Source organism: Acipenser ruthenus, unplaced genomic scaffold (genome assembly GCF_902713425.1).
Source record: "Acipenser ruthenus unplaced genomic scaffold, fAciRut3.2 maternal haplotype, whole genome shotgun sequence".
NCBI lineage: Eukaryota > Metazoa > Chordata > Actinopteri > Acipenseriformes > Acipenseridae > Acipenser > Acipenser ruthenus.
In genome coordinates this window covers 70,662-91,251 of record NW_026708219.1, presented here as the reverse complement: position 1 = coordinate 91,251, position 20,590 = coordinate 70,662, and the positions used below count along the sequence as shown (strand labels likewise).

General features: G+C 37.7%; 1 protein-coding gene across 1 annotated transcript; it reads left to right on the top strand.

The window, feature by feature from the left end:
• Positions 1–1,282: 1,282 nt before the first annotated feature.
• Positions 1,283–19,065, top strand: LOC131730055 (double-stranded RNA-specific editase 1-like; the record flags this gene model as incomplete). Its single annotated transcript, XM_059020349.1, has 4 exons — positions 1,283–1,451; positions 6,558–6,739; positions 13,778–13,956; positions 18,739–19,065. Coding segments are annotated over 4 exons (707 nt in total), but the record flags the coding sequence as incomplete, so codon positions are not given.
• Between the last annotated feature and the right edge of the window lie 1,525 nt (positions 19,066–20,590).

Below are 20,590 nucleotides of genomic sequence, written 5' to 3'. Positions count from 1 at the left end.
TTTTTGATGTATTGTCCTCAGTGATTGAGTATCATTGACATCTGTATACTGTATTTAAACTGCTGATGGCATGCTTTTGCTAATTGTAATGCAACAGGGTGGCCGAGGACAGTGTAAATGATCAGGCTGGAGTCTTGATTTACAGTTTTAAGCCGGTGTTGGTTTTATTTTTCTTACACTGCAGTGGCGAAACAACAGCTAATAAAACAAACAAAATAAACCTAGCTCTCAGTTGGAGGACTAAGTAAACAATACTGTGTGTGGAACAAACACTAGATCTCGTACTCTTACCTTTTTATCGAGGTGCCATTACCTTTAACAAGCAGACATTTAACCAATTGACCATTATCCTTAATTTGTTAAGGGAAAGTAGCTGTGGATTTTTCATGGGCGTACATACATGCGGGAACTGGTGACATCTAGTGGTCAACCCATTACACTGCAGGGAACAAGCTCTTATTCTCATGCTAACATTTTTATAAACGGAGTGCACTGTATAGACCAGGGGTGCCCAATCCTGGTCCTGGAGGGCCGGTGTCCCTCCTGGTTTTTGTTCCAACTGTACACTAAATTGCTTAATTGGACCAATTAAGCTTCTAATAAGTGCTTGATTAGTCCAATTAAGTAATTTAGGGGGCAGTTGGAACAAAAGCCAGGAGGACACCGGCCCTCCAGGACCAGGATTGGGCACCACCGGTATAGACAATGTATTCTTTTTTAACCTCAGTGGTGTGAAGTAATGTGTCATTCTCAGGACTGGTTGGAATTTTCACAGGATTCACAATGTGTCTGCTAATTGATTTGAATTGAAAGGTAAATACTGTTTATTAGGTGTTATGTACAAACATTATCTTTCAAGACCTCAATGAGGGGAGTGGAGTCTCTTTAGTCTATTTCTCTCTGTTGGGTCCTATGTTGTCAATGACTGCTGTCATATTGAAATCAACCACAACAAGTGAATACACCCGAGTAACTGCAGATTTTCCTACCTTGTTAGAAATGCACAGTCTGTGCTAAGGTGCTGTTACCTGAAAATATTATTCAAAGCTATTCTTACTCTGCAAAGACAGCAGTATGAAAACCCAACACTGTACCCTGCTTAAAACGATAACCCCATGGACAGTATCTATGGCTTAGGAGTTAGGAATCATACATTACAATGTAATGGTAGTCAATTGAATATCTGCAGAAAGATGCACTACAACAGAGTGTGCTGTACATAAGGCATCAAAAAGATATCTAAGAATATATTTTTAAAAAAATGTTTTTAATGAAATTACAGACCAAGGAGACAGGCACCCGAACCGGAAAGCTCGAGGTCAACTTCGGACGAAGATTGAGTCTGGCGAGGGGACGATCCCAGTACGGTCCAGTAACACCATCCAGACATGGGACGGGGTACTGCAGGGAGAGAGACTGCTCACAATGTCCTGCAGTGACAAGATTGCCAGGTCAGTTGCCTCTGCTCTTTGCCACACTCACCGCTCCTCACTGTAGTCTTTGAGTTCCCTTACCGGTACGGGTTTCTGTTTCAACCCCAGTACTTAAAGAAACTATTTGAAGACATTGACAACGTTGAAAAAGACATTGACATGTGTGTCATTGAATTTATTACCTTTCTAGCAGTTGTGTTTTATAGTTATGGATGGCACATGCAACAACACTCACAGCTACTATATTTGTTGGTAATAATGAATGTACAGTGTGGTTTTTAAACTCACCTGGCAACAGCTATGGGGGGGAAAAAAGTATCTTTCCCTAATTGCCGGCCCAGATTTATCAAGGTCTTTACATAACAATGAAACCTTTTTTGTGAAAATAAAATAATGTTACATAACTAGTAACAAGCAACATAGATGCACCTTTGAATCCTTAAATTAACAGTGATCTGTCTCTATATATAAAGTTCTGCAGTTTATTTTATTTTATAATATATATATTTGAAACAATAGAAGACTTACTCCATATAAATAAGGATGACATAGACATTGGCGATATTACCCAATGTGACTTATGCCGGTAGTTCTAGAATCTTGTTGCAAACCCTGTCGAGTTTCATTGCACTGCAGTAAATGGTTTCCACAAAACAGCAGCACAGTTAAAAGAAAAAAAACAATAGAGGTGAGAACCACTGCCTTTTGCCATTGGCAGGTACTGTATAATAACTTTTGACAATCTTTTGATCCGACTTTTCAAAGTCTGCAAACAGCATCATCTTGATAGGGAGGCAAAATTAGAGGCAATGATACCAGACGTGTGACTGATTGTATTTCAGTTTAGGACAGTGAAATATGTTAATGACTTGATAAAGCAGAAGTTCTGTTGTAGCTTTTTGAACTGTCAAAGTTCCCGGAAAGCCTTAGTGCTTAGGCTAATTGTACTCTGCAATTTCTTCACGTTTAAAAGAATACAATAAAATTCTCTTTTCACTACTGGATTGTTGGCCATCTTTAGGATGAAGAACACACACTATGTGGTAGTGTCTTTGAAGTGGCTAGATCCCGCACCTATAACATATCATTGTATACTGAATTTGACAGCAACCATCAAAATGTCTTTCGAATTAGAACTTCACTCCAGTAGGTATGTGTGTACTGAATGTAACCCTTATAAACAAATACATATGTAATTGGCAGTGTTGTGTGATACACTGCCGTTATGAATTCTGCCCACTGTCGTTGAGACTGGATGATTAAAAGCTCATGCAGACGAGCCCGGCTCTTTTGCATAGTTGTTAAGACACTTGTATACAGTGTGCGAGGTCACCCAGTTCCATAATACTTCCTCCCTAATACCTACAAATATAATCCCATGTTTACGGCATTCTCCATAGTTTATTGTTTGATTGATTGTTATTTAACTTCATCCTTCAAGGATCTGTTGTTTCAGCCTTTTTTGTTTATCCTAATACGCTTTGGTTTTCTTTTTATCGGAAGCGATATGCTTTGTAGTTTTTAATGATATTCCTGTTTCACTTGTACCCGATAACCTGGAACCCTGAAGGTCTCTTATTTATTATTTACTGATGATTTACATTTCCCATCCCTGCCAGACATCTCTTCCACCACAGGCAAACTCCATACGGAGAGAATACTTTTCTTCTTTTTTTTTAAATGACTGATATGATGTATATTATGCATATTATTATTATTTATTATTATTATTATTATTATTATTATTATTTATTTATTTATTTATTTATTTATTTATTTATTTATTTCTTAGCTGAGGCCCTTATCCAGGGCGACTTACAATTGTTACAAGATATCACATTATTTTTACATACAATTACCTATTTATACAGTTGGGTTTTTACTGGAGCAATCTAGGTAAAACACCTTGCTCAAGGGTACAGCAGCAGTGTCCTCCACCTGGGATTGAACCCACGACCCTCCGGTCAAGAGTCCAGAGCCCTAACCACTACTCCACACTGCTGCCCGAGTTATTTTCTTCACGTTTAAAAAATGCCTAAAAAATCTTGTTCAAGATCAGCCTTTTTATACCCAGTGGGGTGTAAAAAGGGCAATTCAATTTGTGACTTCCTAAAGCTGAACATAAAATGTAGCTTTTAGCAGTTTAAGCCTTTACAAGAAAATACTGAGTCAACTGATTTGTCTTGACATCCTAAGGCGCTGCATTTAATTTAAAGTACAATCACTACAGTCTGTCCATTCTCCCCTGTGTCGAAGTGCTGCACTTTCTTAATTAGGACTGTTGATTGCCTGTTGTGGAAATCCAAAGCCTCCTCTGGCTGTGTTCAATATAAAAGGACATGTTGAAACAGGACAAGCTAATGGCGTAGTTAACAAACACAAATGTGGTTTCAAAATATGCACATAGTGTATATGAAACCAAAAAGACCAATGTTATCAAGGTGCGTAATTCCGTATTCTGTGGACAATATTTTCCCTCTTAATTGTTATTTATTTTATTATTTAAGCCAGTGCTGATGTTTGTGAATAAAATAACTATGCTGATGCCCTGGGAGTTCTAGAGACTGTAAAAGGGATGTTCTGTTAGTGTGGGTATCGGCTGAGACACGAGAGAGACAGAGGGTTGAAACACCACTCAGGTGTCCAGGTTTTAACACACACAGGCAGTTGCAGTGGTTGGTGGCCACCACTAGGGTACCAGCAATGGACATACATACAGGTATACATAATCACAAAAATACAAAACAAAACACAGTACAAAAACAACTAAAAAAGCAAAGCAAAGTTGAATTTACTTAAACTAAAGAGATGTTTTAAAAATAGAGGTGAAAAATGGATAACGTTACAGCCTTCTCATTTCCAGCCGGCGGCCGACTAAATTGCGGTCTACTTTGCCAGATGAGCCACCTAAAATAGTTATTTCAAAAAGAAAAGAAAAAAAAAATACTTATTTCAAATAGAAATGAAAAAAAAACTAGTTATTTCAAAAAGAAAAGAAAAAAAAACTAGTTTTTATAGTGTTCGTATGTTCCAGCGAATAGTATTCAAAATGTTTATTTGGTTACAGTAAAATAGCGGGTATTTCCACAATTCATTACGTATGTAAGTCGAGTAAAACATTCCTTCTCTGAGGGCATTTCGTTTCTGGGCTTATGTTTCCATGGACACCGTGAATGGACCAATCAGTTTCGAGCTTACAAGCGATGTTGGCGATGAAGGCTGAACTGTAGTACAATCATATACCTGAGTCAGTAACTGTAGAGCAGTGTTATGACATTGTATAACTTTTTTTTTTTTTTTAACAAACAACCTACGTTTTCTATGTAAGATCGTCTTTTTTACTCGGTGTACGAAATACAGTGAGTATATGTTATACCATTGTAAAATGTCTTATGCATTGACTTAGAAGATCGATCTGAAACCAAGAATATACAATTCATTCAGGAAATGATATTCACATTGCGCAATTATGACTGATTATTTTATTTTTAAGTGCTTTGTTTTGCTCATTCAGTCTTTATTAAAAGAAAAATATCACTTATGAGCCACAAGATGTACCGGTCAGATCTTTTGGTGCATAATCTCAGTTGCTGAAAAACTGTGGTCAAGTAATATTATTGACAGTTTAGACACAATGCAGATAAAAAGTACAAAAGTATTATTGATTTATTGATTTATTTATGCACTTGTGCATTCTCGGACTCGGTAGTTAATGAGAAACGGCCGTATGTATACTCTTGGAAGACTAAAATAAATGTAAGGACTGGTTGGTTCCATGAATATTTTTAGAAACTTAATGTGTCTTTTTTTGTAGCAAATGCAAAGGAAAAAATGGAATACATGAAAAGATAGAAAACAAAATACAGCTTATGGCTTACCTTTTCTGTATTAAAATGTACTACCAATTAATGCTGCTTCTTATCTTTAGTTTAGAAATTGCTTCACATTTTTTTCTTCCGTCTCACTTGGTATTATGGTATCTATATAATGTGACATTGTTTGTTTTTGTGCCTGAAATATAATTTCTCTGTTTCATTGGTGTCTGGTTCGGTCTTTCTTTCACCACATTTTTCTGTGTGTAATTATGCATAACCAAACAGTTTGCTTAAATATGTGGACTTTACTTACTTTGAAATTTACTGTGTGCTAAGACAAGTTTTTAAATTCTAATATAAATACATTATTTTGTAATTACTTTTAATAGACACAAGTAAATTTTACTTGCTCTTTAAGTCTCAATACCTAAAATAATAATAAAAATGAACAAAGTTATACACTTATTTAGAATTTCGGGTTTTAATTAAGGTACATATGTAGGCCCAGTATATACAGGATTTAGACCCCTATAAACCCTGCAATTCGTTTTCGGTGGGGGGCGTTGCCACTTGCACCCGCAGGATTTTTAGCCTCTAGAAAATGAAAAGACTGAGGTTAATGAAACAGTACAGCTTCAGTATGTCTGTGTTCATTAAACACGCATCATGTTTAAACATAGCATCAGTCTTGCTGCATTTTGACTGACCATGCAGTATTAACAGTAGATATCTCAGGTAACATTGTAGATGTAAAGTTCTGTGGTACCTAATCAATGTATTGATAAGCAGTTCAAACTCCAAGCCAAGTTACCAGGATACAGCAGTTTATCTGTAGTGTTCTATAACATCTAAAGAACATTCACATTGGAGTAAAGGGGGGACAGTAACAGTGTTAGTAGCGGAGTTCTAACCAGTTAAATACAATACATTATATTATGTATTAGTAGCTTTAACTCGAGAGCAACAACTGGCTGAATAAGTGAGGTCTGATGCTGGTCAGTGCCTGACTCTGAGTCAGCCATCCTTTTTATTCAGCTTTTCACTGCGACTGTTTTTGCATTGTTGAAAACTGCCAGTCTCAAAGGACCATAATGTGAAACTTTTATAATGGCATTTTTGTTGCATTGCCCCTGCTGTCCGTTAGGGATTGGACTGCAGAACCTTTTATTATGCCATTTAAACATTAACATTTTCATGTCTTGGGCTGGAGGGGAACTGGCTGACTCAGATGTAGAAGAGTCTGTATCTATTTGGCAAATCCTGGCGCAGTGCAACCGTTTGACTATTCATATCCTTGTGTATATTTCAGGTGGAATGTGGTTGGAATCCAGGGATCCTTAATGAACTACTTCACGGAGCCCATTTACTTCTCCAGTATCATCCTTGGTAGTTTATACCACGCGGACCACCTCTCCCGGGCCATGTACCAGAGAATAGCTGACATTGAGGACCTGCCCCAGTCATTCACACTCAATAAACCTCTACTGAGTGGTAAGCGGTCTAGTGGTAATTACATCTATGCATGATTCACCTACAGTCTGTGTTTTATATATTTATATATAAAGCAAGAGTTGATATATAAAGCAAGATAAATATATACAGTATATTGCTTAGGTATAGGTGTGCTCGTGCTTTATATTTAAGACTGATTTGCTGCCTTTGCTAATAATCACAGAACGCTCTGCTGTGGGGTCCTGAGCCGTACCTACAGTATGAAGTCAAACCACAGCTGCTTGATTTTTGCAATTCATGTCAGTCTGTGCAAATTGAGCTTTCTATTGGAAGCTTCTGGGCACATTTGTATTTGTTTTTTTACATGTTTTGTATCTTACCACCTCTTTATCCAGTCCAAGTGAGTTTAGTGGAGGTGCCCATACTGTTAGTTACACTTGTAGTATTTTAAGAACCCCTACGTCAGTTTTTATGAAACTTTGACTTTTTTTCATGAGTTTTGTACTCTTAATTGGTATGGTTAATGAAGGCTAGTATCATCTAGTATCTGGTAAAGGTCTATTTGGTATAGAAGTTTATAGAATATAAACAAAGTGTACAATTCATGTACAGAGAATGAATTAGATAAAAAAAATGCTTGGATTTCCAGTTGAATGTACAATATACATAAATATATACAGTACATTTCTGTATACTCAATGCGATTTGTCCTGCGATAAAATTGTACTTTTTCTGCGACACTAGCTTTCACACCAGTGGCATCAGGCACACGCAATGTGATAGACGACTCTCCTCCTCCATCATCAGCTGGAAAAAATCACACATATGATAGTCCTGTTGTACAGCTAATAAAAATGTAGAATACATAATAGCTTTTCAGAATACTTATTTCAGTAAAGGTAAATGAATCATACACACCAGCTGTACCCAGTTCCCTGGAAATGGACTCCCAGATGTTCTCCCTCATTGCCATGTCTTTTCTTCTGCCGAAGGTGCGCAAGGGAAGCCGTTCCTCATTGGTCAGTTCCCTAGCTGCCACGCTACAAAATTGCAAAAATAGACACCAAACAAATCAAAACACTCCAGTAACCACAATCCTCCTTGCACGAAACTGTGCTCTGGTGCAAGTGTGTGAATTGCAGGTGGTGCTTTGCTTTGCTGAGCTGTGCAGTGAGACGGTGAGTCAGGGTTAGTGCTGGCTCTGTGGCTGAAGCTCCATGCTCCATCCTATTCTTCTGCAACAACAAAAACAAACAAACAAATGCTGGCTCTGGCTGCGTAGTGAAAACTCAGCGTCCCCTTTGTACTATCCAACTCCGCCCTGCAAGCAGCCTGGTGCCAGGCTTTCTCCAGTCGCTGCCTGCCCCGTAGCCAATGGCAAGGGATTTGTTTCGTGTACGTTTCGCTATGCACTTCCGCCAAGATGGCCAACTTCCGGTTTCCACCCACCGTCGAGTCGACCAGTCTACGGGGAAGCATACCGTTCCCCTTACACAGCACCCTTTCTGGTCGGGAGGGAGATTTGCAGCTTAGACTCTTTCTTTGTCACAAGAATTAACAAATTTGGCTTCATAGAGTCAAATTAAACCTGCTGAATAATGTTACGTTAACATATTGAATTACATACCGCGTCACAAAAAACTGAAAAATTGAAAAATGTGATATTTAAAAATCTAATGTGAAGTACTGTACTACCATTATGGTTTCCGGTAGACTTTTGCAATACCATTTTGTAGTTTCTTTGATTACATGATGTTTAATAAAATATCTACATTTTGTTCATAAAGTTTTTATTTTATTTTATTATGTCTCAATCTTAAAATTCTAGGTGATGCAAAATGTTTAGCCATAGATCTAGGTCACCTCTAATTTTGTATGTACAGCATTGGCTGACGTGGTATGAGTTATCAGCCACAGTCCAGTTCTGCACCAGTGCACAACCCCTCTGTCCAGTCAACCCGGTAACTAAAGCCACTTCAGGATTTGCAGGAAGTAATTGGTCATAGTGGCAACTAAGTGGTTTCATTTAGTCTGCCTAGCACACAAGGTATCCACATCATTTTAAATGTCAGCTTGCATTGTCTCTTTGTCCTACAAAGCCTTCAGCAGTATCTCTTTTAAAAGGAAAATTGAACTAGCGAGATAATGGAGTGGCGATTAACCGTTTCCAGTTAAAGAATTTTAAAAAGGGATCACACAGTCCCTTAGAGTGAAATTGGAATTCAAAGTCATAATGATGGTTGTGTGGCTTGCAGCCTGCTGATGCCAGACTTTGATAAAGACTTCAACTGAGTGCAAGGGCTTTTACCTGAACCCACTGAGCCAGCGATTACCTGGCTGAATTTTGATGCAATCCTGAAGGAAGTTTTTAGCCATTGCTGTTTTTACTCCTCTTGCAAGGGAAACGTAAATAAGGCAGATTTACTGTGGAGCAAAGCAGCATGTGAAGATTAACATCAATCCCGAGCAGACACCTCATCTCACAGGCAGGACAAATAGAAGGAAATCTCCTGTACCTGATGGGAATTTGTAAGCAACTGTTTAACCACAGGGTTTGCAACACTGTTGAAAGACCATGTGAAATCTCTGGCAGTGCAATATGTTAAGGGGAATGCAAAGGTATGTCTTTAACATACACCCCCACCACTGCTTTATATTTAAAATGAGAGCCATCAGCAGGATGAAAAAGTTGATGACCATGGCATATAGCAATAGTATTACACAATAGTATTGAATAAGATGTTTAAAATGTTTAATCACAATTAGATAAGCGATTCTCCAGATTAATGCAAAAATGTAATTGTGTCATACAGACGGATGGATGAATGGACATAGACCCCCTGTGACAGGCTAGCTGCAGGGAGGACTTCAGGCCAGAAAGAAATACACAGACAGACGGTACTGGGCTTGAAACTGAGAAGCAATGGCTGCGCTCAGTGCGTTTAATAAACAAACAAAAGGTTTTAGACAGAAAACAGGACACGGCACTTGAGGCCAAAATAAATAGACAAACAAAACGGATTAACACAAAACAAACAGTGGACAAACAGACAAACAAACACGGTGAGTCTAAACATTTGTTGTTGTTGTTGTTGTTATTATTATCGTTTATTTTACCTCCTCTCCACACCCGTTCTCCACTCACCGAACACACAACCCCGAGTGAGTGAAACGTGCATCAATATATACTGTTGTGCCGGGATTCAATTGATAATTATTCACTTGAATCCCAGCACGTGAATTAATTATGTGCAACCCTGTGCTCACATATTAAATACTTTAAATGCACGTGAAGTGAAGTGCAATCCCCGTGCCTAAATACAATTATACATTTTAAATAACTCGTGCTGCACACACCCATTTATATCCCGTGCAGCCATCTCTATACACCAACATTAACACACCACACGCAACATAAAACACAAGAATACACACAGGGGCGGGACACATTGCCACATATACCCCCCCTAGTGTGCAGCACACATAGCCTCAATGGCCACCTCCCCCCTTAAAATCCCAAAAGTCCAGCACAAAGTCCCAAGCCAAGAACAGGGACTTTAAGGGGTTCATGGGTGGCAATGTTGCCAGTAGCCAGGCTGCTACTGGCAATGCTGTGAGCATAACTGCCGACAGCTCCCAGGCTGACCCCTTCAGCCGGGGCAGTCCTGGCTGCGGAAAAGCTGCGGGGGCAGGTGGTCCCCCGACCTCCACCCATCTTCAAAGCCAGCAGCTTCCCAGCTGACAGCGGAAGTGCAATCCCGTGCCTAAATACAATTATACATTTTAAATAACTCGTGCTGCACACACCCATTTATATCCCATGCAGCCATCTCTATACACCAACATTAACACACGCAACATACAACATATAACACACAAATGCACACAGGGGCGGGGCACATTGCCACACCCCCGTATCCCCAAAATCAGATATTCTCATTCATTTAAGATAATCATGTTACAACCAAGTTTCATGACAATTGAATAAGCGGTTTTCTAGATATATGCAACAATGTAAGACAATGTACCGACAGACAGACACTGTGTCTATCTCCAAAATCGGATATTCTCATAGGTACAACCTCTTCCACTTTATCCCCTTCGTAGGGAATAATAATACAGTGCTTTTCTTATGTTTTCCTTAGTTGGCTAATAGAGCTGAATGGTACTGTAGGTCTTAGTTGGTTTAAAATCAGAATCATAGCAGCCCCCCATACTACAGTATATTTGTTCTACAGAGTCTCTCTTACGAATATGTAAAATAATGCTATCCCTTACGTGGGATGCAAGCATGGGTGATGGAGATATAGTGGAGACGCCATTTAATCTGCCTGTCCAGATATACATACGGGTCCATTTCAATTGATTCAGACAGTAACGGATCTAAAACCAGCAACTAAGATAATTAGAATAAGTGAATCAAGGTTGTGAAAATCAAACATCTATTCAGTGCATTTCTTCTGGTAAAAATATATAGAACTCCAGAGAACACCCATTTCGTGATTTAAAGAATGGTGATATTTATGTTCAAATTTGTAAATCTATGTACAGAAATCCTGTTTAAATATCCTTGTTTCGCCTCTACATGTAATAACTAAGGCCCTGTGTAAATCGCGATTTCACAGACTGCGCGGCAATCATGAAATTAGCCCAATAACGCGATTTTATTCAATACTCCTCAGAAATTAAATAAATTTTTTCATAATTATTATTTGTATTTCATAGGATAAAAAAAAAAACACATTAATGAAATTGTACAGCTCTGCTGTGTGCCTGCGTGTACTGTTCACCATGCACATAGTGCTATGCAGTGATTATGTCATGTAGGGATGTCACGGTATCACATTTTGACGGTATGGTAACCATCATAAAATATACCACGGTTACGTCGTACCGCGGTATAATGTCATTTTTTTGTAATCCGTTTTTAAATGGCTATTTAAAGAAATACGCAAGTCAAGTCATTTTTTAACAAGAAAAATAACTTTCATTTAAAGTTTTAAAACAAATACAACACACTGGTACTACAGTTCTATCAGGCACTCCCTAACTGGAAGTAGTGTTCACTCCAGCCCACACAGGCTCAGCAAAATAATGCTGCTGTTTTATTTCAAATTACTGTGGAGAAACACCAAAATATTAACATTTTCTGGGCTCAGTCTGGAACAATAGGGGGTAAGGATGTGACCACTGCAACTGAATACCCTCTTCATCTTTATCAGTTTGGATGGCATCCTATTAGTTAAGACGTGTTTTCAACCAGGGGTATGCGTACCCCTGGGGGTACTTATAAGGGTCATAGGGGTAAGCAGGATGGCTCAGAAATGCACAAATGAAAGTGAAAGTAAGAGAAAATAATGATCTTGAATTTTTTTTTTTAACAGTATTATATATTCTCTAAACCACGATGTATACTTATTTAATCTTTGTTTAGCATCTCAAAGTGAATGGCTAATCAAAAAAACAAACAAAAAAAAAACCACAGAATCTATCATGTCCACATTTTCCAGCTGCACGCTGGAATTTTGATTGCGTGGATTTCCACTCTGATATATAGGTGAAGCAGGTGTCTGGTGATTATGCCTGGAGAGCTTTCTGTGCTGCTCATGATCTTTGCTGTTTTCAGCTTGTCGTATCAGTGAAGCACAGTTTTTCTGCATTTTTTAGAAGTATAAATGCTCTGGTAAACATAAATAGTCATCATACTTTGACGGTGTTTGTTTATTACCGCGGCTGCATTTTATTAACAGCAATAGCGGCTGGCTGAATATGTGTTCAGTGTTTGATACATTTCTTACTTGCAGTAGAAAAACAAAGGAAAACACAAAAGTCAGAAAGTGCAAAGCGACAAAGTTATACAGAGTCCCTTTGGTCCATTTTTAGTTAGTAATTAATTATAGTTTTATCTTGAGGTTAATGTTTTTGATATTGTAAACATTTTAAACAGCACACATGCTGAGGTGGGAAGTAACTAGTAATGTGATAAACATTTACAGTGCAGACTATTTTGTATTATTTATAATGACTTTTCCCAATAGAAAGCGAAAGATTCGTAAATACTGCCTTTTAATTCTTTGCATCCAAGTTAAGAATGAAGCCTACTGTCTGTCTCAGCAATTTGTCAGTCCCAGACTGTTGTGTAAAATGATGTATTAAATAAACAGGAGAAAAAATTTGTTTTTTTTTTGGATTGCATGTTAAAAGCAACAAACACATAGGAAAGAAGAAAAGCTAAAGTGGGTATGACACCGTTGCAAAGTTAAGCGGCATCTAGGGGACTTCTTTTTTTTTAAATGTGAATGAAATTGTATTCATTTTTGAATATATAAAACCAAAACCCTACAACATTATCAACTCAAGGAAACGGCAACATCTTTACAATACCGTTTAAAATAAAAAAAATAATACAAATGCTTGTAGCATATTAGACTTAGTTATATAGTAGTAAATAGACTTTTGATTATCTGCATTGGTGTGTGCTTACTGTGTTTCTCTTGACCGATACGAGAGATAATAGCTGCTGTTACTTCTTTGGTTTGGTAAATTAATAGCAAGGCAGTGATGAAAAGTTTCAGTGTCTTATTCCTGCTGATATTTTCGAGTATTTGTGTTTCATTTACTGACAATCACATTTGCTAGCGATCTTGTTTAGTAGGGCGGTTTATATTAAATATGATGTCACTTATTTAATAGCCTATTCAGATAATCTAATGCATGGCAGTTTTCAGAACTTGAGATGTCTGTGTTCATTAGTTAGTTCTAACTATGATGTCTAAAGCTATCTGTTTTACACAGTGATTTTACACTGAGCGCAGCCTAAACAGGGATAACATCCTGGAAGAGGAATAAAGAAGGGGGGAGGGTGAACAAAATGATCCTCTTTAATTTATAAAAATAGTTCTGTGCGAAATACGATATTTTACCTGTGACACTGCCGTGAATTAAAAAAAAATGCAATTTTCACAGGGCCTTAGTAATAACATTTCAATATAGTATAGGATCTAAATTGAGGGTTTTGTTTACATGAGTAGCATGTCTTTCTTTTTTACAGCTGTCATTTTCTTTATACCTTTTCAGGTATTAGCAACGCAGAAGCCCGACAACCAGGCAAGGCTCCCAATTTCAGTGTGAACTGGACAGTGGGAGACCAGGCCCTTGAGGTCATTAACGCCACTACAGGAAAGGATGACATGGGCCGTGCATCCCGTCTCTGCAAGCATGTTCTGTACAGCCGCTGGATACGCCTGCAGTCAAAGGTATGTGTGTGTGAGGAGTATGGTATACATGAGCCGTACAGAATGGATTTAAGTCTCAGCCATCTTTTGAAGAGTATGGTGTTGTCTGCATAATTACAGACGTCATTTGTTTTGGTAGGCAACAATTTTTTACTGAGGAAATCAGTGTATGTATGTATGTATGTATGTATGTATGTATGTATGTATTTATTTAATTATTTTCATATAGGTGATAAACCGTATTACTGTAGCTTTTTTTTTTTTCTTTTCAAGAACAAGTCGACACAGATACATAGGTTAAGCAAGTCTGAGTAACAAATACATAAATTAAAAAAAGAAGCTAAATTGAGGCAATGGTTTAAGTAACCTGTTCACCTGAGTTCCCAAGGTCCAGCATAGGATAGACTGGAGTGTCCTTTATAATTTTTTCTATTTGCTTCAAAATGTGGTGTTCTTCATTATATGCTTCAGATAAATTACAGGCCATTTTTTTCCAGCATTAGCATCTTCAAATATGAGCAAAGCCATTTGTCCCCACTTATGGGAGAAGGATATTGTAATTGGGGAGTGATCTGAATAAATCATATTCTGAATTTTAGATTCCCAGACATTTGATAAAATAGCTTGTGTAACCCAAAAAGCGTCAGTTCTAAAGTAACATTTATGAGGTCTGGAATACAATGTATAATCTCTTATTTTAGGGTTTATTAATCTCCAAACACCTGATATTCCTGCTCCTTTACACGTATCCGTTAAAGCATTTGAAATCCTTATGTCTGAGGGAGAAGGTTTATTTGTCTAAATTGAGGTTAGAAAAGTCCCCTCCCATCAGTACTGGAAGCTTTGTGTAACTGGCAAGTAGTTTGGTGATCTACAGTGGCTCTCAAAAGTATTCACCCCCCTTGGACTTTTCCACATTTTATTGTGGAATCAAAATGGATTTAATTAGGAGTTTTTGCCACTGATCAACACAAAAAAGTCCATAATGTCAAAGTGAAAAATAAAATCTACAAATTGTTCTAAATTAATTACAAATACAAAACAGAAGATAATTGATTGCATAAGTATTCACCCCCTTGAGTCAATATTTGGTAGATGCACCTTTGGCAGCAATTACAGCCATGAGTCTATTTGGATAAGTCTCTACCAGCTTTGCACATCTGGACACTGCAATTTTTGCCCATTCTTCTTTGCAAAATTGCTCAAGCTCTGTCAAGTTGGATGGGGACCTTTGGTGAACAGCAACTTTCAACTCTTTCCACATATTCTCAATTGGATTGAGGTCCGGCCTTTGACTGGGCCACTCCTGGACATTGACCTTTTTGTTTTTAAGCCACTCCAGTGTGGCTTTGGCTGTATGTTTGGGGTCATTGTCCTGCTGGAAGATGAATCTTCTCCCAAGCCCCAGGTCTCTTGCAGACTTCAGCAGGTTTTCCTCCAGGATTTCTCTGTACTGTGCTGCATCCATTTTGCCCACTATCTTCACAAGCTTTCCAGGCCCTGACGCAGAGAAGCATCCCCATAGCATGATGCTGCCACCACCATGCTTCACGGTGGGGATGGCGTTCTCAGGATAATGTTAGACTTGCGCCAAACATAGCGCTTAGCGTTGAGGCCAAAAAGCTCTATTTTTGTCTCATCAGACCACAGAATCTTCTTCCACTTGGTCCCAGAGTCTCCCACATGCCTTCTGGCAAACTCTAGCTGAGATTTGATGAGTTTTTTTCAACAATGGCTTTCTTTTTGCCACTCTCCCATAAAGGCCAGTTTTGTGAAGCACCCGGGCTATTGTTGCCGTATGCACAGTGTCTCCCAGCTCAGCCGTGGAAGACTGTAACTCCTTTAGAGGCCATAGGCCTCTTGGTGGCCTCCCTGACTAGTGCCCTTCTCGCCCGGATACTCCGTTTTTGAGGACGGCCTGTTCTAGACAGATTCACAGTTGTGCCATATTCTCTCCATTTCTTAATAATGGACTTTACTGTGCTCCAGGGGATATTCAATGCCTTGGAAATGTTCTTATATCCTACCCCTGATTGGTGCTTTTGAAGAACCTTATTCCGGACTTGCTTTGAATGTTCCTTCGTCTTCATGATGTAGTTTTTGTTAGGAAATGTACTAACCAACTGTGGGACCTCCCAGAGACAGGTGTATTTAACCTGAAATCATGTGAAACACCTTAATTGCACACAGGTGGACTCCATTCAACTAATTATGTGACTTCTAAAGACAATTGGTTACACCAGAGCTTATTTAGGTGTGTCATAGCAAAAGGGGTGAATACTTATGCAATCAATTATTTTCTGTTTTTATATTTGTAATTCATTTAGAACAATTTCTAGATTTTATTTTTCACTTTGACATTGTGGACTTTTTTTGTGTTGATCAGTGGCAAAAACTCCTAATTAAATTCATTTTGATTCCATGTTGTAACACAATAAAATGTGGAAAAGTCCAGGGAGGGATGAATACTTTTGAGAGCCACTGTAAGTGAAAGGGGCACTGGGTCATTATTTGGTGTGTATACATTCAACATTACGATCAGGTCATTATGTAGTATACCTTTTATCAATACATAGCAATCATCTTTGTCTTTGATAGTGTGCTGGACTGTAAAGGGAGTATTTTTATGTATAAGTATTGATACCCCTCTACTCCTTCTATTCTAACAGGAATAAAATATTTGTCCCACCCATTTTTGTTTTATTTCAAGGTTTCGCTTTCTGTTAGATGGGTCTTTTGTATCAATGGAATTTCTGATTTAAGCTGTGCCAAAATTCTTCTTTGTTTTATAGGACAATTAATCAATTTTACATTCCAGGAGGTAACAACCGTATTTTTCAATTGTATTGCTGTCATGCGTAAATATCTAGTAAAAGACAACATGAAAATAATTCAGTAACAGTACTGCATGCCTGCAATCCGCACCCATTGGTTTGGTACATACCAGTATGTGAGGTACGTTTCGTACAACATTGCCCCCTTGTGTTACAATACGGCTATTACATTTCTTTTATATTCACGAATATTTCAAACAAATAAACATTTCGCTGCTTCAGGAAAAGCTAAAACAGTTTTTAACTGCAAAATATTGACAAAAGTTAACAAAAATATACCCAACTGGGCATATTGGAACAATTCTGGTAACTCGACCCGTGAGTTAAGATCGGTATGCCCCAGCTATCAACATGAGCACCGGAACAGCAAATAGATTATATTTACCTCCTTAGATAAATTTGTGACACTCATTTAGAAAGGAATGTTTGATCATGTTAGAATCAGGGACAATACAGAAAACCTCTAGGCTAATGTCTCGTTGTGTGTTGTTTTTTTCCCCCCTTTCCCTCCTTCCTCAAAAGGCGGGAGCGTGGATATACAAACAACTTAAATGTAGTGCATGTAGCGGTTCACTGTACACATTGAAGTTGGAGATTGGGAAGCAGCTTCTGAAGATCCGTTTTAGCCTCTTGGGAGTTTTCAAAGATAAGCCTTTGCCCTTTAGCTTTGCTCGGTAAAGTAGAGCATAGGGGATCTTTTCTTACCTGAGATATGACTTGATGTTGTTAGATCTCATTCTCTTTCATTGCAATTCTGCAGAAAGATCAAGAAGAACTTTTTGTTGTAGGTGAGTTGCTCGTTTTTCCTCGCCGCATTTATGAGCTTCTGTTTGTCGCAATATCTCGGTAATTTCAGGATAATTCCTCAGGGTTGCTTGCCATCGGAAGTTTTTGGTCTTAAAGACCTATGCACGCGTTTGATTTCTTCTTTCGGCATGTTTAAAATATTTTTTTGCAATTCTAAGCACCATAATATTTCTACCTTCTGCGCCCTCAGGGATTCCAATTACACGGAAATTATTTCTTCTTGACCGATTTTCCAAATCATTGATTTTTTTCTTCTAGCCAGGTCACTCATTTCTCTGTTTAGTTTTGTGTTACTTCCAGTGGCGATAGCTCGTCTTCCACTGATCCAAGACCCTTTGTTCACATTCAGCTAATCTTGTGCCGACAGCGGCCATATCAGTTTGGATATTGGACATCGTTTCTTGGAGGGAGGGCAGGCTTTTGTCTAGAACTTTTTGGATTCTAGACACATCTTTTATCATTTTCTTACCCCCACCGGGGCATTGTTCACCTTAACTTTGCTCTCGTAGTACTTGACCGTTCCATGCTTTGTTGCGAGTTAGAACTATCCTCACTTAATGGTGCTGTGTCTTTCTTTGAGCCCTTTTCTTTGTCTCTTTTTGGTCCAGGAGCGGATTCTGCGGCTGTAGACATCGCAACAAATATCTTATGAGGTTTATATTAATATGTATTTATTTTTTTTCTGTTGATTGTTGGATGTTTTTATTAATTGTGACTCGTATTACTGTAGCTTTTATTAGGCAGGATTATAATACAATCCTAATAAAATCAGACGTTTAAATATAAATAAAAATGATGCTGCATAGTGAAGATAATAGCCTTAATACAAGTCATGAGGCTAAACCTGTGTATCTTCTGCTCTTTGCTGTTCTTTTTCTATTTTTTTTTTCTTGCTGTTTCTGGCAAGTTTTATTATGTTTATTTTTTAGCTGCGGTAATTCGTAAAATGACCTAGTGACTGGGGTACAGCATTACCCCAGGGTACCGTGTGAAGTCTCACATTATAGAGCTATATAGTGATTTGACATGCATGGCAGGGGGAATTTATGGAACTATTTTGTAAGCTATATTTACTTTTAAGATATTATAAATACAGGTATGCCTCTCTGCACAAAGGCTATGCAGTTACTAATTGTTCTGTTTGTTTTATTGTTTGTTTCAGCTTCTCTCAAGTCTACGGATCAAACTGGCCAAGCACAGCTCGTACTATGAAGTCAAGCAGGCTGCCACAGAATACCATTCAGCCAAGCAGGCAGTCATTAAGGCTTTTCATAAGGCTGGGCTGGGTGCCTGGGTGAAAAAGCCAATAGAACAGGACCAGTTCTCTCAGAGCCCATGAGGGGGTGTCGAGGATGGAGCCAAAACACAGTGAAACAAATTACCAGCTGCTGAGACTTCATGTGTTCAGCATATTTATTGTATTTCTCTAAGATTTTACCTGCATCTGAATTTTATTCCATTCCTCCTTTTTTATTTAATTTTATATATATATATATATATATATATTATGTATGTATATATATATGTGTGTGTATATATATATATATATATATATATATATATATATATATATATATATATATATATATATTATTACATGAAGTCTTGCTATTTTAAACTGGAAACATTTGTGTATGTGTGTTAATTTAAAAAAAAAAAAAATTGTAAAGAAACATTTTTTTATAAATGAGAAGTTTTAACAAATGTAATGAGCCAGCTATCTACAGGAGAAAGAAGACTTTGCCTACAGAGCATGTTTAAGCCGAATAGTCGTAGTGTGGGTTAATTTGAACTGTGTACGGAGCTAGGGTTTGTTTTTTGTTTTGTTTTTTTTAACTTTTTCTGGGAGAGTGTATGTCATTGAATCAAATTTAGCAAAGCTGTGTCAATTTATGCATTTTAGCAAGATGTTGTCTTTTTAGGGTTGTCAGGTCGTATCCACTTTTCTCATAGCGCCTCTGTAAGCTGGGTGTACGAAATAGTCTTTTTATAATTTTTTTATATTATGTTATGAACAAAAACTGGGGACTGTATTCTAGAGTACTGTGTGAATTTAGTTGACTCCCTCAATTTGAGTTCATTTGATCTGGACAGGGAATACATTACTTTAAATGAAAAGTAACAATCTTAATCTGGGCTGCTTCAGTTCATAAGAATGGCCTTAGCTTGCTTGAATGTAAATATTCTTAATCTGACAGGTAAACTGATAAATTGTGAGGCCATTTTTTCACTGTTGATTAGGGCTTTGTCTGGGAATCAAAGTTGTATTCTTTCTCATTTAAAACAAATCTGGACCACCACTGCTTTGCCACACTCCACATTTAATCAGCTTCAGTTTGATGATTTTTTGTATACTTTTAAAGAAGTGGAATGGCTTACTGGTTTTTATTTTATTACGATAGGTTTTACATTTTAGCATTTTTAAGAAATCTGTTTTTAGAAAACATTTATTTTAATTTTTTAACTCGATATCCGGTACCATACTAGGGTAAATAAATTCCTGTTTGCACACTTTGCATTCAGATAGTCTTGCACTTTCATGGGCATTTCACCTGAAGAGTGATGCAAACAGAAGTTATGCACAGAGGTTGCTCATTAGTTTTCAAGGATTACATTGAAAATACAATGTTTAGTCCTTGTTGCATTGAGACTGAAGGATTAGTGAGAACTGCAGCCCAGAATCAGAGCCAGCAAAATTAGCATTGCTGTCATCGTGTGTCCCTTCAGCTGTTCAATGTGTTTATTGTAGGGATCAACATACTAGTAGAGTTACTTTATCAGAATGACTCTTTCCATTAAAAAAAGAGAAAAATTGACTAGTGAGAGCTTTTTACCAAAATGTACTTTTTGTTCTTGTAGCTTGTGAAGAGAAATATGTTATTACCATGGCTGTGAATCTCTACCATGCTGCCCTGTGAGACCACATTGGCTTTGTTTTGTTTTGTTTCAAGATACGTGTTTGTAGCTATTGCTATGGTAACTGATTTTTTTTTTTTTTTAAACAAGTTTACACA